General features: G+C 31.6%; 1 protein-coding gene across 2 annotated transcripts in view; it reads right to left on the bottom strand.

The window, feature by feature from the left end:
* Positions 1-16,464, bottom strand: part of LOC105148625 (cilia- and flagella-associated protein 58) — a 550,890-nt gene that overhangs the window by 124,489 nt on the left and 409,937 nt on the right. For both annotated transcript variants that reach the window (XM_087406699.1, XM_087406698.1), the window contains one exon: positions 13,706-13,965. In XM_087406699.1, coding sequence (XP_087262825.1) covers positions 13,706-13,965 — 260 coding nt within the window. The remainder of the gene's footprint in view (positions 1-13,705; positions 13,966-16,464) is intronic.

Genomic DNA, 16,464 nt, shown 5'->3' with positions numbered 1-16,464 from the left:
AAACGTGTTTTACGTTACTTGAGAGGGACACCGGACATCGGGATTACCTACGGATGTGGCGAAAACTCAATCATCGGTTTCTCAGATTCTGACTGGGGAAACTGCCTCACAGACAGACGGTCATACACCGGATATATATTCATGTACAACGGAGGTGCTGTATCCTGGGAGTCGAGGAAGCAAAGGACAGTGGCTTTATCTTCGACAGAAGCCGAATATATGGCTCTCACCGAAGCCTCTAAAGAAGCCATTCATCTAAAAGGACTGCTGAAATTTCTCAATTCAGAGGACACGCCAGAGGTCATCGTTTTCAGTGACAATCAAGGAGCGCTGAAACTAGCCGAGAATCCGGTCTTCCACGCTAGGACAAAGCATATCGACATACGACACCATTTTGTTCGTGAAGCTATAAATAACGGATCCTTTCAGCTGCGTCACGTCTCAACGGAAGAAATGGCTGCAGACGTCCTAACGAAAGGATTATCGAGACCTAAGCACGATAAGTGCCGGAGTTTGATTGGTCTCGGAGAAGCATGAGTAATAGTTCTCCTTTAGTTCGATCGCGTATCGAGGGGAAGTATTGAGAAATCGTTTTAACGATACGCTATCGCTGACCACAGATGGCGTTTCTACCACCGGGATGTTCATCTTTTGTATGCATAATAAAAACAATAACAGTTCGAGTCTTCCCTGCGTCGCGATCCCTTCTCAACAGAAGGTTTGCCTGAGGTTTATTTTCCTCTTCTAAAGAAGGATGTCTCCTTCCGTTAATAAACAATTCTAGAACTTTCTAAATTTTTGACTCAGATATATAAATAATGGTAAAATATATGATAGGACAAATAACAACACATAATGTCACGACAAAATTCTAACTGTGTAAAAGAAATACTCGAGATTCATCGTTTGGTTTTTTTTGCTGTAAAACAGGTAATGATTCTATTTCTTTATATTCCGACTAGAAGATTTTAATATATACAATTTTATTTAGAATCTGGAAATTCTTGTTCTATACTTTTCTTGATATGACAATTGACGTTGTATTATAACATTACTGTATGAAGCATCTTCACATATAAAAGAACATGTTTATTTAATTACAACTCTCGACTGTTGAATTTAATGTCAACTAAATGTAACTCTGCGTTTTAAGAATATTATTGAATTACTGAAGATGGCCAGATTGTGGCCGAAACGTTTAATGTTTTAATTAATGTAATAATAATTAAATATCACAAACTATAACTTGTGCTGTGGTTTTTTATGCTCTTATTTTTTTATATGTTTATATATATATATATATACTTGTTAAGTAATATAATTTATAAAAATTCATACATATTCCTTAAATAATTTTATTTTATTATTTTTTTATTTTATTTACTTAATAAAATATACTAATATACGAATATACTAATCAGATTGTGACGTTTTTTCTTTTATAATACATTTTCTAAAACTACAAAAAATAAACCTTCGTTAAAAGATATTAAGAAGCAGAAAATCTATAAAATCTAAAGCATTATATTATGTGCGAAAGAAAGAGTTTAAGTTCAATGAAAAGAAATTAGATATACTAGAAGATATTGGAGAATATTTCTAACGTTCAGAAAGAAAGAAATGAAATATTTAAAAAAAAATATGCTTCTATCTTTAAAGAGGAATACTAATTCGCTATTAAAGAAAGATCCTTCAGCCAATAAATAAAATACGGATTCTTGTAATATAAATCTAAATTTCAATTTCTGATTGAAAAAGATTCCATTTGTGATTTAAAAAAATGCAACAATTGATTGCGTTCAGCAGAGAAAGCAGGTTTGCAACTGTTGTAAAATTCTTCAATATTGATCCTTGTTTTTAATTCTTTAAAAATCTGAACGTATAATCCAATCATATTGAAGAATTTTATAACAGTTGCAAATCTGTTTTCTCTGCTGAATGTAGTCATTGATGTACATTTGAAATGTAAATAACAAATTGACAACATCACAAGAAATATGTGTCTACTCGGAATATTATGTAAGTGACAGCATAATTCTTAAATATTGCAGTAAAATTTGTAACTTCCATATAAAAAATTGGTACAGTACTCGTATTAATAGATATGGAGTACATTAATTTTATGTAGTAAATGAGGTAATTTGATGAGTCATCATCAAATTATCTCATTTACTACATAATCATCAGAGAGGAGATGATCTATAGGATCTGTAAGAGAGCTTGTTTTATACTTCCAAACGTTATTAATTTCAAGAAAGAATAACTTTACGGCATATGATGATACATATAACGATATGTAGAAGAAATTATCCATTATTTGTAACACTGAAGAGGATTCGAATGATTCGAAACATTTATTAATTCATTTAAATTTCTTGGGAAATAAAGAATATGTACTACTACTACATATCATAATCTTGTGTTGACTCATATGAGCATGATTCAATATTGAATTTATTTCGTCTGAGAAATTTATTAAACTATAATAAAAACAAATAATTATATATAATTATTGTCGCATTACATATCGCATTATTTGCGATATGTTTATAGTACTGTAACAATCAAAAGATACACTCCCGGCCAAAAGTTTGAAAATATTTGCAATCTTTTCGCATTCCATGAGAAGTTAAATATCTCGGTAAAAAAAAGTCATATAGAAGTTTTTAACCACGCATTTTAAAGTACGAAAATAGGGCCTTAAATCTACATTTGGATTTTGGTACGATAATTTTTTGCAAAGATATCGAATTTTTTATTGTGTAATGCGAAACAATCGCAAATGTTTCCAAATTTTTGGCCTGAGGTGTATGTAAAAGTTATTGATTGCACGAAGAAGCTATTACTTTGGAATCTATAACAGATTTGGTGATAAAAATCAGTTATCGTTTCGTTCGGCGGCTTTTGTTATTGCAACAACTAAAATGTATATATAGTCCGACTGAAACTTTTGTCGAAACTGAATCGAAACACTTAGCTACATGTCAACTTCAACTGTAAAAATCAAAATAAAAAATTAAGAATCCTATATAAAAGCCATATGTATAGACATAGCCATATATCACATACTTTTTCTTCATAAACATCATAATTTATTGAAACAATAATTAAATTTCGGCCAAAATCGAAAACCAAAATTTTGATTGTGCCAATCTTGATCAAAGAATAAAAGTACTTTTCTTCATAAACATCATAATTTAATTATTGAAACAATAATTATACATATTAAAATTAATATTTGTCAAGAAGAGCTACATGGTTTCAATCGAAATTGACAATGAATGTTCATTTTCAGTTTCGGTAAAAATTTTGGATTCTAATTTATATGTAATGATATTTTTAATTTCGCGTTAAGCTCCATGTATTTTGGAAGAGGTACTTCATTACCCCGTTACGCCATACTGCCAGGATGCGCAATGCTACACCTTGTTATATTTCCACCAGGGACGTACTTACATATGCATGATAGTACGGCAAATGTAGATAGGTCGATCGATAAACTTTAATACATATTTTTTGTTCAATTTGATGTCACGCTTTCTCGAAACCCGCCTCTGACGAGTAAATTCCTACAGGAAAAGCGTACTGCTCCAAGAACATATAAAAAAATACTTCTTTTTATTTACAACTGCTATTTGTTCATTAGAAAGTAAAAAATTTGTTGCACACAAGGCTTTTGTGCTGAAAAATTGTGTTTTTATAAACTTTCCCAGATTTGAAATAATTTTAAGCTTCGTTTTCGTGTTCAACAAGTATAACAAGTATAAAAGTAGACCAATTTCAAATGTTTTCTTGATAGACAAATTTTGGTTCTAAAGTGATTTTTCTTTGTCAAACCCTTAGTTTAATAGATTTAATTTCTCTCCTTTTAGTAACCGATCCATATACTTCTTTACTTTACATTTTTTTACAGGCAATTTAAATTTAACAAAAAGTCAAATTAGAGATGTTTGAGCAGGCCCTGATAAAAATTGCAGACAAAAAATGCATTCTATTCGTCTTTGTCTGCTTTACTATGTGTTTCTTCAACTGTAATTACAAACAAATATAGATAGAATGCGCGTTCGCAATTCATCGGTTTCTATTCGCAAGAACGGATAGACGACTGCGATTCCTATCTGCTTCTGACTGTAAATATCCAAACAGCACGACATTAATAGAACGTATATGAACTACTTATACATTCTTAAAATGTTTTGTGAACATACGAAATGCTTATATATTCTAAAAATATTCTGTGAACGTCTTTAGAAGTTTGCTGTATGTTCGTATAGGAATTTTATCCGTTTCTGACTGCAATTGAGTAAATATACATGTCCGGTCCGTTTTTGTCGGCAAATGCGTATTCGCCTATTTGTTTTTATACGCCGACGCGGATACGCATTCTATCCGTTTCTGTCCGTCGATACGAATACCTTTTCTGGAGAATACCCATTTGGACATCTCGTATCGTCGAACAGCAATCACCCGGACGCAAACTTCCTCAACGGAGATATCTGCGCAAGGTCACTCGTTGGCCGTGGACAACGATCCGATACCTGGACATCAACTTCTCTGGTGGAATAACATCTGGATTCCTTGACAGCGACCTTTAGGACGTATCTAATGTCGACCAGAGGTCCCTCCGAAACACCTGGATACTCCTTTCCCTGGAGAAATAGCGACTTCACTTGCAATTTCATTGAGCAAAACCTGACACTTCCCCGTGTTCCCCTTGTTGTTCTCCTAATATTCTCATCGACTCTCATTTCCTCGAAGAAAAACACTTAATAAAACACTTAATAAAAGTAAACGCTTGATTCCTTGTCAGCGTATCTAAATGACATCTAGACATACTGTTTTTTGACGACGAATACATAGTCATCGATTTCCTCGACGACGAACATCTAGACGACATCTAAACGCGTTTTTACATAAAATGAAAAAACCTATAAGAAAAAAATATTAGGTCTCCATAAACCGAGATATTAAGCGTTAGTTGACGACTATTGAAAGGAGTGGCAATTATCACCACAATTATATGAAAGATGCGGATGCGTTGTATTTCGAAGAAAGGCATACAGTATTGCGACAGACGGGTCATTAAAAACGCAGATAATATAATATTGCCTATACACAACAGTTCGGCGAAACAATAGAGGCATTCAAATCTCTGTGCTATTTTCTTTTGACAGATCCTTCTTTGAAATTCCTTCCTCGAATCGTAGCAGGATTAGAAAATGTATGTACAAAATAGTAACTAATAATTATTAATTATTATCTTCGGCGATTTTAAACGAATTTTAAAGTATAAATATAGGGATAAAGGGGAACGACCTGCGGAATAATATTGTGCTTCGAAAGAAGGCTCGAAAAGGTTGTCGAAACATATGAATGTTCTCGCAAGGAAAAACAAAGAAAATTCGACTGTGAGACTCCGAAGAGATAAAACGTTTTTGTGCTAGAGAGTTTATTAAAAACGAACTGATATATATTCACTGTTTCTGAATAACTTATCACTGCCATGGACACAAAATCCTTTGTCCTCTAATCATTGGTTCTTCAGAATTGGGTCGATAATATCGATTCGATATGCATAATTGTGGACAGATGCTAATAGAAGTCGCGACGTATAGGATGCGAATAGAAATGTATAGGATTTCCGTAATTACAGATAGATGCTGACTGATAGAAATTGGGACGTATAGGATGCGGACAGAAACGGATAGGATTCTCGTACGTAACTGCGAACAGATGTTGATAGAAATCACGTCGTATTGAATGCGGATAGAAACGAATAGGATTCCTGTACTAGAGGTGTGCAAATTAATTCGAATCAAATCGAATCGAATCACAATGGATTTGATTCGATTCGTTTTCGAATCTGAGAGATTCGAAACCAAATAAGTTCGAAATTTTGAATCACTCGCCTATTTTATATGTTTTATTTGCGCGACTCTCTCTCCCTTCCCTATATCTGCTGCGGCCAATCTTGTATTAGCGTTTACAAATCTTCGTGCAAGCGTGTGTGCTTACATTGTGAAGAAAATGCTATTCATTGTTAAAAATACTATTCATTTTATTTAAACCAATGAAACTAAAATAAAGGTATAAATTTAACACAATAATTTAGTTTTAAATTAGATTCCGATATATTGAAAGAAATATTTTGCATAACCATTCATTTTATTGATTTGACTAACAAAAACTTTCTGACTTTTTCATTAAATAAACGAAAAAATGAGTCATTTTTAACGTGCAAGTATTGCTAAAAGATTTTTAATGTATTTATGTTGTGTTATCAACTTTTTGATATACGTGTACATTCAAAATGAATTTTCTTAATTTTTAAGTTTTTTTTAGCTATCAGTATGTGAAAATTTGATTCGAATTCGATTTGTTTTCGTATTAAAAAGATTTGTTTCGATTCGATTCAACCTTGCAAATATTTGATTCGCAACCTGTATCCTATATGTAATTGCGCACAGATGCTGATAGAAATCGCAATATATAGGATGTGGACAGAAACGTATAGAATTCTTGTACGTAATTGCGTACAGATGCAGGTGAATTGATTACATACAGGATGCAGACAATAACGGATAGGATCTATTACTACAAGTGCGAATTTTCTATCCGCACGCTTGCGAATAGAACGGACAATTTTCAATTAGAAACGGACAGAAATTGAGTTTTTCTTCGTTATTTTAACCGGATCGATTAATAATAGTGTGCCGTGTTTTATATATTGTTCTTAAATATTACATTAGTGTGTATGTGTGTTAATACAATATTTCAAACGTTTCGACATTTAATATAATCCTTCTAAATAAATAAAATTAGTACATATATAAAAAAACGCATCCTACTGCTTACATTAAATATATTTGTCGATAATGCATAAAATTAAATTGCTATATCAAAAAACGCTTACATTAGATATTGTCGTAGATTGTATACGATACTATTACATCATCGTATCTTGTGTACTTGTTTGCACGTATTAATTATGTATCTCGTATCAATGATATTTTTTCATTCAAATTCAAATTAAGAGAGTAACTTGTTTTTAGATCAAGTACAATGCAAATTATCAAGATGATATTGTGTAGCTGTACTATAACCGTATATATTGTTATTATTATAAGTTTAATATATGTTATTAAATATTATGTGATCCGAATTGCTGAAGTAATTATATGAGGTGATTTTGTATTAAATGGTATGTGATCTAATTATCTGTGATTTCTCTGCCAACGATTCAATGTGAATATTAAAACTAATCTTCCTTTATACAGTGCAGAATAACTGTCAAGATGTACATATCTAATTATCATGTTGTTGATTAGTACAATGTGAAGTAGTGAGGGAAGGACGATTCAAGATTGGGAAGTAAGCGCCGGATGAATGTTAGATGTTCGGTTTGTTTTGACCTATTGTTTGTTTTTTAATATGTACTACTTCAAATACCGTTCTTTTTATCCAAAATGGTTCATTATCTAAGATATGCACGTTATCTCAGTCGAATTCATAATTTTTATATAATGTATGTTCGGAAATGAGTGAGGGAGAACCACACTTTTATTAATATCTTTAATGTGTTCTTTAACTCTTGTTCCCAATTGTCTTTTTATTTGTCCTACGTACGTAGCATTACAATCCTTACAGTTCATTTTATACACTACGTCGCATTTGTTCATTTTATTTATGTTTGTCCTTGCCTAAAGTAATGAATTTATTTAATTTGTAAGGAATTGCGAATGCAGTACGCATGTTGATTTTGTTAGCAATAGTCGACAATTTTTTAGAAACACTTAATGTATGTGGAATAATAAAGATTTGGTTATAATCCTTTTATCATTACTACAGATAACTCCTTTTTTATATACTATTGGATATTACGAGTAATAATTTAGATATCTATCCGAAGTCGTGTTCTTTTTAAATAAGTCAAATATGACATTGTAGTCTTCTCTAATTAATTTTATGTCTAAAAAATTAATCTGAAATGAATCTGAAGAAATTAATCTGATTTGTTTCTATTTCTACAGTAAAATGTAGGCGTTTTATGTATAGAGTTGAAAATCATGAGTGTTTCGTCTATTTTGTCTTTTAGGATAGCTAAAAAAAATATCGTCAACGTATCTAAAAAAAAAAACGCTAACCTGAATGTTAGTCTTCGATAGCTAATGATTCGATATCCTGCATCGTTATGTCAGCCATTATAAGAGAGAGGAGATCCCATTGGCATACCGAATATTTCTTTGTAACAGAAATTATTAAATATAAAATTAGTAGAATGAAGTATTATATTGAAGTATTATATGAAGTATAATATTATTCTCACGCCGATATTAAATTCATCTAATGGAATTTTTATTGCTGGTGATATGCACTGCCATTTTTTTCAATATTAATGAAAGCTAATTCCACAAGTATGTTTGTATAAAGTGACGTTACCTAGAGATATTAAAACTTCTTCACACAATGTCACATTTTTCGACTTCCTGTTGGCTGTTTTTGACGAAACTGGATGCCTCTGAAATGTTTTCTTGTATAATTTTGCTTAAAGTATATTAATTTGTATAATGGTTGTTGATAGTAATTATAACTCTTAATGGAGTGCCCGCTTTATGAATCTTAGGATTACTATAGGCCTTAAGTAAGATACCGTCAATTGTCAATAAATTTCCGTAAATCAATTCATCATTAATAAATCATTAATAAATTCTTTTTTTTCCATCTATTTAATAAGATAGTTTTCATGTCTTTTGTTATTTTATTGAAAAGGATTTTTTTGTATTATTTCATGGCAAATCGCGCCAAGAATGGCCATATAATATCACATTTTAAAAATTTTTGATTGCAAAGTAAATTTTTTTCGTAAGTTTTATGCATTTTTTATGTTTTTTTTGTTATATCTATAATTTTTTTCATTGTGCATTAGTTTTGTATGCACATTTAACTTTATTATTGTGTAAACAACTCTTTCTGTTGTATTATTTTACCATATATTTTGAAGATTATCGTGGAAAAAGTTAGATGGTCTACGATGAATCATTTTAATGTAGTGACTAATGAAACCATGGTCCATTGTAGACCACACAATCTTTTTTATGATATACCTTCGAAATAATAATTCATTGTAGCAATTATTTGAAATACGATCCCTCCTCTCACCTAAAATCTTAATAAAAATATATTTATTCGACGCGTTTTCATTCAAAACGAAAGGATCTGGCAAAAAAACGCAACGATAGGCCCCGTGAATCCTCATCATTTAATAATTATCTATTTTCTAAATTTTAAAATATAGCAACAATATAAAATAATCTCGACAATTTGCAGTATAAAATATGTATTAATTATTAAAAATAGCATGATTCATTGTGTACACAACCCTGTACAAAATGAATCACTTATCGTTTTTTGAAATAATCGAAATTGTGGTTAAAAAATAACTTAAGAATTATTGTTTCAATATGTAGCCAATTAAATTCATAAACTGTATGCCAAAACTCAGATCTTCAACTCAATTATTGAAAGAGATATAAGTTTCTGAAATTTACATGGTTCATTGTTGGATCACTTACCTTACACTTAATCAATAGCTTATACTCCGATTGTATTATACGTATTTTTATTTTTTTCTCTATATATCCTATAAGCGGAGATATTACTATGCAAAATTCAGATCTGTAACTTTTCAGATTCAAATACGTCGACATTGATCACATTCTGCGCATTTCTTTTGGTGTCCTTTCGACATTTTCTACGCAAGAAACGCTAGTGATATACATGATTAGCGAGCGCTGCAATCTGTACTACGATAGAGATCCTCAAATCTTGTTATAAGGCAAGTAGGCAAAATCCTACAAGAGAGAATGATATACATTCTCTTTCTTTTTTAAACCTAGCTTAATCTCTCTGGACGCGTTTACGCACAGTTGTCGATTATTCGGTTGTAATAGCTTCACTGAAAAATGGATGGGTGTGCAGTACCATTTTGCAACAACTCCGCAGTAAAAGATTACAGAATAAAAGCTTTTCCAAAAAATCCTGTACATCAGGCTTTGTGGATACAAAAGTGTTTGTTATTATAAATGTTTGTAAGTAAGAATTGAGCACCAACAAACAACTCTCGTCTTTGTGAGTTAGAAATCATGTATTAATTTACCATGATGAAATAATAATAATTTAATTATAATATTAATTAAAGCTAACCTAATAATAGACTTTCTAAAATTTCTATGCTTGTCTTACAATTATAATTGAATTGTGTATATAATGAAACTATAATGTGGGTTTACTTTGCCCCAGAAATGCTGATATAAGCAAACATAAATTAAAACGAAATGCATTACCAACAATTTTTTTTTAAAAGCAAATACCTACGGCCATAGAAAATGATGGCAATACTGAATATAATGTTCTCAAAATAATCAGTAGTATGCAAAGCAGTAAATGTATAAATGAAGAAGCAACTATAGCAATAACATTGAAAATGAAAAAATTATTATTGAAATAGTAAGTATTAAAAGTGAAAAAAAGTTATAACATAATTTATGGTGTGTAATCTTTCCAGGTTATCGTAAATAATATTTCGGAGCCCGTGGCTTTGTCAACAAATATGTCATCAATATATCCATATCTGACTTTCATAAAAACGAAAAAAAAACAGAATATGAGAAATATAAACAGTTACTAAAGAAACAGCATTTATATTTAATCATAATGAGGAGAAAAATGAAAACTCTGCAATACAGAAATAGGATTCTAAAAAACAAAATTGTATATTGATAAGTATTGATAAGTACAAAAAAATTTTAAGTCACATATTTAATGAAGATCAAATAAGAGCGTTATTCAAGAAAGTTCGTATTCGAAATTGATCGAACGCGACAATTCAACGTGCAGTAAAATTAAAATTTGCTTGTGGAACTAGTGGTTATGAGGAATTACTTTGTCAAGGGATACCACTTCCTAATTTAAGAACATTATTATGAAAGTTGGAAAACTTCAACTTCGATGATCCACGAACGCTGAATGTTAGTGAACGTATAATTGTTAGTGAATGTATAATTGACATATAGATATGTAGGAAGACCACGAGTCGACATCGCGCATCGAAGCAACCAACACAAATAATATCATACGTGCGAGCATTCTGCACACGCAGCCGATTTTCGCATAAACACATATCGTTTAGAAATGAATTTTGTTAAAAGATCAATTTAAGTGATTTAAATTTTCTATTTGTACGACATTTTATTTTTATTCATTTTTTACAAAATAGGTTTCGATATGTATTTATTTAATGTTGTTTCAATATTGCAGCATCAATCAATGTGGAAAAATCAATGAAAATTCAACTTGTGATTCGATTTATTCAATATTGTTTCAATATTGCAACAACATGGTTATTAGAATTTTTGTATATAAATAATAGCTTCGATAGATTAAATTATACAACATGTAACATAAACTTTGAAACACGTTTTTTACAGCATAAATATATCTTTCGACAAACAATCTTTGTGAATCCATCTACTGCAACAATTAGGTACGTATTATCTAATTACATTTTGAACCATTTTTAGAAGTAAAAATATGTAACGTGTAATGAAACGTATAAATAAATATTTGTTTTATTTTATTTATATTTACATAGTGCTATAAAGTAGTCTAAGTTTCTAGTAATAAAAAAAATTCAATCATTAAAATGGATTAAAAAACTGTATTCTCTATTATTCTCTAGAATTTTGAATTGAAGTAAATTAATATAATACAATAATAATTAAATAAATAAACATTTAAATTGATTTATTTATTAATTATTTATCAATACGAATATCCTGTCACACGGAATTATGCGGTAGAATGTTTGTTTATAGCGCCCTAATTTATATATAATATTAGAGACTATTGGCATTTTACCCTAACAAAAGTAATGGCATATTGCCCCAAGATACCATTTCATCTTATGATGAGCCTGTACAATAATACGGCTATTAAGAAAATGAATCAACGATATATTGAATATTTTCATTTTAACCTATATTAATAGGTTAACAAGGTAATCGAGCTAAATAATGTTTGAACAATAATTTACATAAAGCATTATGAAAATTATAAGAAGCGCATTTTCATGTACAATGCCATCATATTTACCTCATAAAAACAATATTGTCGTCAGGAAATTTTTGATACTTATGCAATACGTTAAACGCACAATTGTAAATAATTTTTTTGGCACTGATGCAAGCGCTGCTAGTCAGTATCATTATTAAACATAATGAGTGGCATATTCTCCCAACTGGTGTATTATCCACAGTTACTATACCAAAATCATGAATTCGACTGGGATAACATGCACATCTTAGATGAACCATCTTACATAAAAAGAACGATATCTGAACTGATACATATTAAAGAACAAACAATTGATTTAAACCAGTGTTCGGAATTAGTTGCACATTTCAAGCCTACTTTTCTCCAGGAAAAAGTAAGTAGCGCTTCAGAAATCGACCCGAAATGTGCAATTAATTCCGAGCACTGGTCTAAAAACAAAGAGTGCTTTCCAATTGCTTAACACAAACGTACACAGGAATGTACAAAGTGTATCATTGTGCACGATTCAATTGGAACAGAATGTGTACGCTGTGTATGGTTGAGATCCGTCGGGTAGAGTTAGATTAAATGTAGCTTTTTCCGTCTGTATTAAATAAAAAAAAATAAAAGTGCCGGCTACTCAACGTCTTCCAATCTCATTTACAGCCGCCAGTTAGTAATATGTAATTGTCACTAGAAAACACAAGCTTACACAGCCCTCGATAGATGTATAACGTTGTATCGATGATAATGGACAATTGGAACGCAATTTGTGTCACCATGTGCACGAAAGTGTCTAGGCATATTGCAATTGGAAAGTACCCAAACAAAGCCCACACCAAACATTTATCCGACGCTTACCTCCTTATCTTGGATCGTTTGTCTCCCATTATTTCACATTGTACTAATCGAACAATAAGACAATTAGATATGTACATCTTGACTATTATTCTGTACTGTACAACCAAGAAAGATTACATTAGTTTAATATTCACACTGAATCGTTGGCAAAGAAATCACAGGTAATCAGATCACATACTATGTAATACAATCACTTCACACCAGTAATTCAAATCACATAATATTTAAAAAAATTATATTAAACTTATAATAATCACAACATATACGATTACAATATAGTTGCACAATATCATCTTGATTCGCATTGTACTTGGTCCAGAAACAACATCCTCTCTCAATTTGAATTTGAACCAAAAAATACTAAGATTTGAGACATAATTGACGCGCAATCAGGTACACAAACTAAAATACAAAGATGTAATGGTACCGGACATAATCAACGACAATATTTAATGTAAGTAGTAGCTAGGATGCCGTTTTTATATATAATTTTTATTCACTGAGAAGGACCACATTAAGGGTTGAAACGTTTTTGAAACATTGTATTACACTAAAGTAACATTTAAGAATAATATATAAGACATGATACATTACTAGCCGGGATCGAAAAGCTCTAATTTGACTTTTGAATTTCATTCTGGATATATTGTATTTCATACAATATATTGTAATATTCTTATAATATTAAATTTAAAACTTATTTCAAATAAAAGTTACAATAAGAATCTCTTTGCAAAAGATGTAGAAGTCAAACCTTCATCCTGCTGTATTGCAGACTCAGTTCATCATTTCTTCGGACCAATTGTGAACCGAGTATGTCGCGCTCATTCATAACGTTATCAATATCTTTTTTCTGACGTTTAATATCTAAATCTGCTTGTTGTATATTCTGTCTGAGGTTCTTTTCTTCCTTCTTTGCTTCTTCGATTTGTTGTCGTAAATTGCTTATTTCCGTATGGGAAGTTTGCAAATCAATCTTAAGATCTTCTTTCTCTTTCTCAACTTTCCTTAACACTGCAAAATAAATGATTTTCTAGACTTATAATTTTTGATTTACTATAATTATAATATTACTATAATTTTTTGAGGGTAAATGTTCACTCAAGGGAGATCTCTCCTGATCCGACTTTGTATATTGTCAAGCTTAACTCTGAGTAACCTCCAATAAATTTTAGCCGTCGCTTGTTATCCGTTAAATAATTATTAACAAAACATATCTAAAAAAATAACGTCTATTTCTACTATGTGTATATAATATATTATTAAAAATTCTATATTCTTCCTTATATTTACCTAACGGTAACCCACGCGAAATAAATTCCATCCTATCTTCCTCCTTGCCACGGAACACAAGGAAGCTTTCACGCCACGACTTTCCACGTGAACCGAATTTCACCCCATATTTCTCTGTTTTATATGGGATGAAAATAGTTTCCCGTGGAAATCGTACGGCCTGAAGTAGGAAGAGGTAGAATGAAAATCGTGTCTCTATGTATTACTATATAAAAACAAAAATTATGTAGGAAAATAACGTTTTCAAAGAAATTTTTATTTTTAAAGCAGCAAATATATATTAAAACAGAAAATTTTTGTTCTACATAGTAAGAAGAGATATCATTAGTAGTATAACTAGGGAGATTCGAAGCCTTGTCCTCTGAGGGGCGCGGTGGGTACTCGTTGGCTCGGAAGGGAAGGTGTGAGGGGGAGGTACTCGTAGGCGCGGGGGAAGAAAAAAGAAAAGCTCGGGGAAGGTCTCGATGGTATCGATGTTTACATAAACACCGACATCAATGATACATGTCGCCATATTGTGATGTCATTGGGACCCTGCAGCCGCCGCGGACTTCGCATCCATTCCAAAATGCGTCGCGAACTGCCGTTGCAGCCATGTGCACTATCTCATATATTTATCATCTTTCTTTCGATGCGTTGCTGTTTTCTCCTATCTCCCTTTTTTCTTTTCGCACCAAAAACCATTTGTGAAAACCACGACATGTTTGGATGATGACATCATCAATGTAATTTTGATACAATTGCGAAGTTGCCAAATAGTACGCATAATGATACAAAAATTAAAGATTGAGATGCATTGCGATGTTGTCAAGCAGTGGGCATAATGATATAAAAAAAAAAGATCAATTTTAACCTCCGAATTGCGCACGTTTATTTTCATACTTATTATTCATTCTTTTTTCTTACAACGGATAGTATATATAGCATAGGATAGGTCGGGAAATAAAGAAAGTACATATAGTGATATGAACGAAAAATTTTTTATTCACATTTTATTATATTATTTTTTTCATGTATATTAAACACTAAAGTTAATAATTCGCAATTGATTAATTGATGTCCATTGAAGATATCGCTATAGCGCCTTCGGACGCGATGTTGGAGAATTTCATATACTTGACATTGACCGTATCGACGAGACGGGCTAATCGTTCGAACGTTACGTCGATACATCCGTCAAACTCAAACATACGGCGTAGTGTTGTTTCGGTCATCGTCATACAGACGAAGAATCGAGACGTACGAGCATAGCATCGTTCAGTGTGCAAATTCTGATGATTAGCGGTCCAACGTTTATAAAATTGTTTTTGTATTCGTTTCGAAGCATCTTGTAAATCCATCGTTGCTCGTAGAAGCGCTTCCACATTTCGAGAAATAGTGGCAGTTCGTGTCCGCGATGATCTCCCAGAGTCTCCATGTAACTCGATGAACCAACGTTGATTCCAATTTCCAAATACTTGTAGCCCGTAGCCGTCAAGTTGTAACGTCTGCTCAGTAAACGCATAGCGCGATGCACTCATTTCAATATCTATTCGTTTATAATCGTTTCAATACCTATTTAATTAATCATAAAATTCCTTTATAAAATCAAGCTCCAGGATTTATCTACAGGCGATCGTTGTATAGAAAACAATTTAGATCATAAGTATCACCACGAAAAGCGATATAGTTATCACTCATACCGTTGCAGCACTCTTTATAATGCAGCCAATGATCATTTGTAGGCCGTCGAATTGCTGAAAGTTCGCGCTGCACGTATATTTTCACATCTGTTATTCCTTTTTTTTCTTAAGCGGATACATACATACGCACATACATGCGTATGTACATACATTTATATATACGTTCATACATACATTTATAACAATAATATAAAACGCTCGATTATTTGACAAAGCAAGACAACAAAATAACAACCAAAAATGAGCATAAAAGTTAGTTGATAGATAACAATAAAAATATATACAGGGTGGGCCATCTATTGGTACGTTTTTGAATTTCGTCGTATGGCAACACCGAACGAGCTACAGACCCGAAATTTTGACAGTTTATTAGTCATACCGTCCGCGGCACGAAACAACATGTTTTCTCTTGAAGAGCGTTTTGAAATTTTAAAAACTTATTTTCAAAGTCAGTGCTGTGTCGCCGAAACTGTACGAATTTTGAAAAGAAATATGGGTCGTGATAGAGCACCCACCGAAGGAGCTATACGCAAATTGG

Source organism: Acromyrmex echinatior, chromosome 5 (genome assembly GCF_024713525.1).
Source record: "Acromyrmex echinatior isolate Ae372 chromosome 5, ASM2471352v2, whole genome shotgun sequence".
In the NCBI taxonomy this organism is placed as follows: Eukaryota; Metazoa; Arthropoda; class Insecta; order Hymenoptera; family Formicidae; genus Acromyrmex; species Acromyrmex echinatior.
The sequence above is the reverse complement of the archived record's forward strand: the minus strand, read 5'-3'. Positions and strand labels throughout refer to the sequence as shown.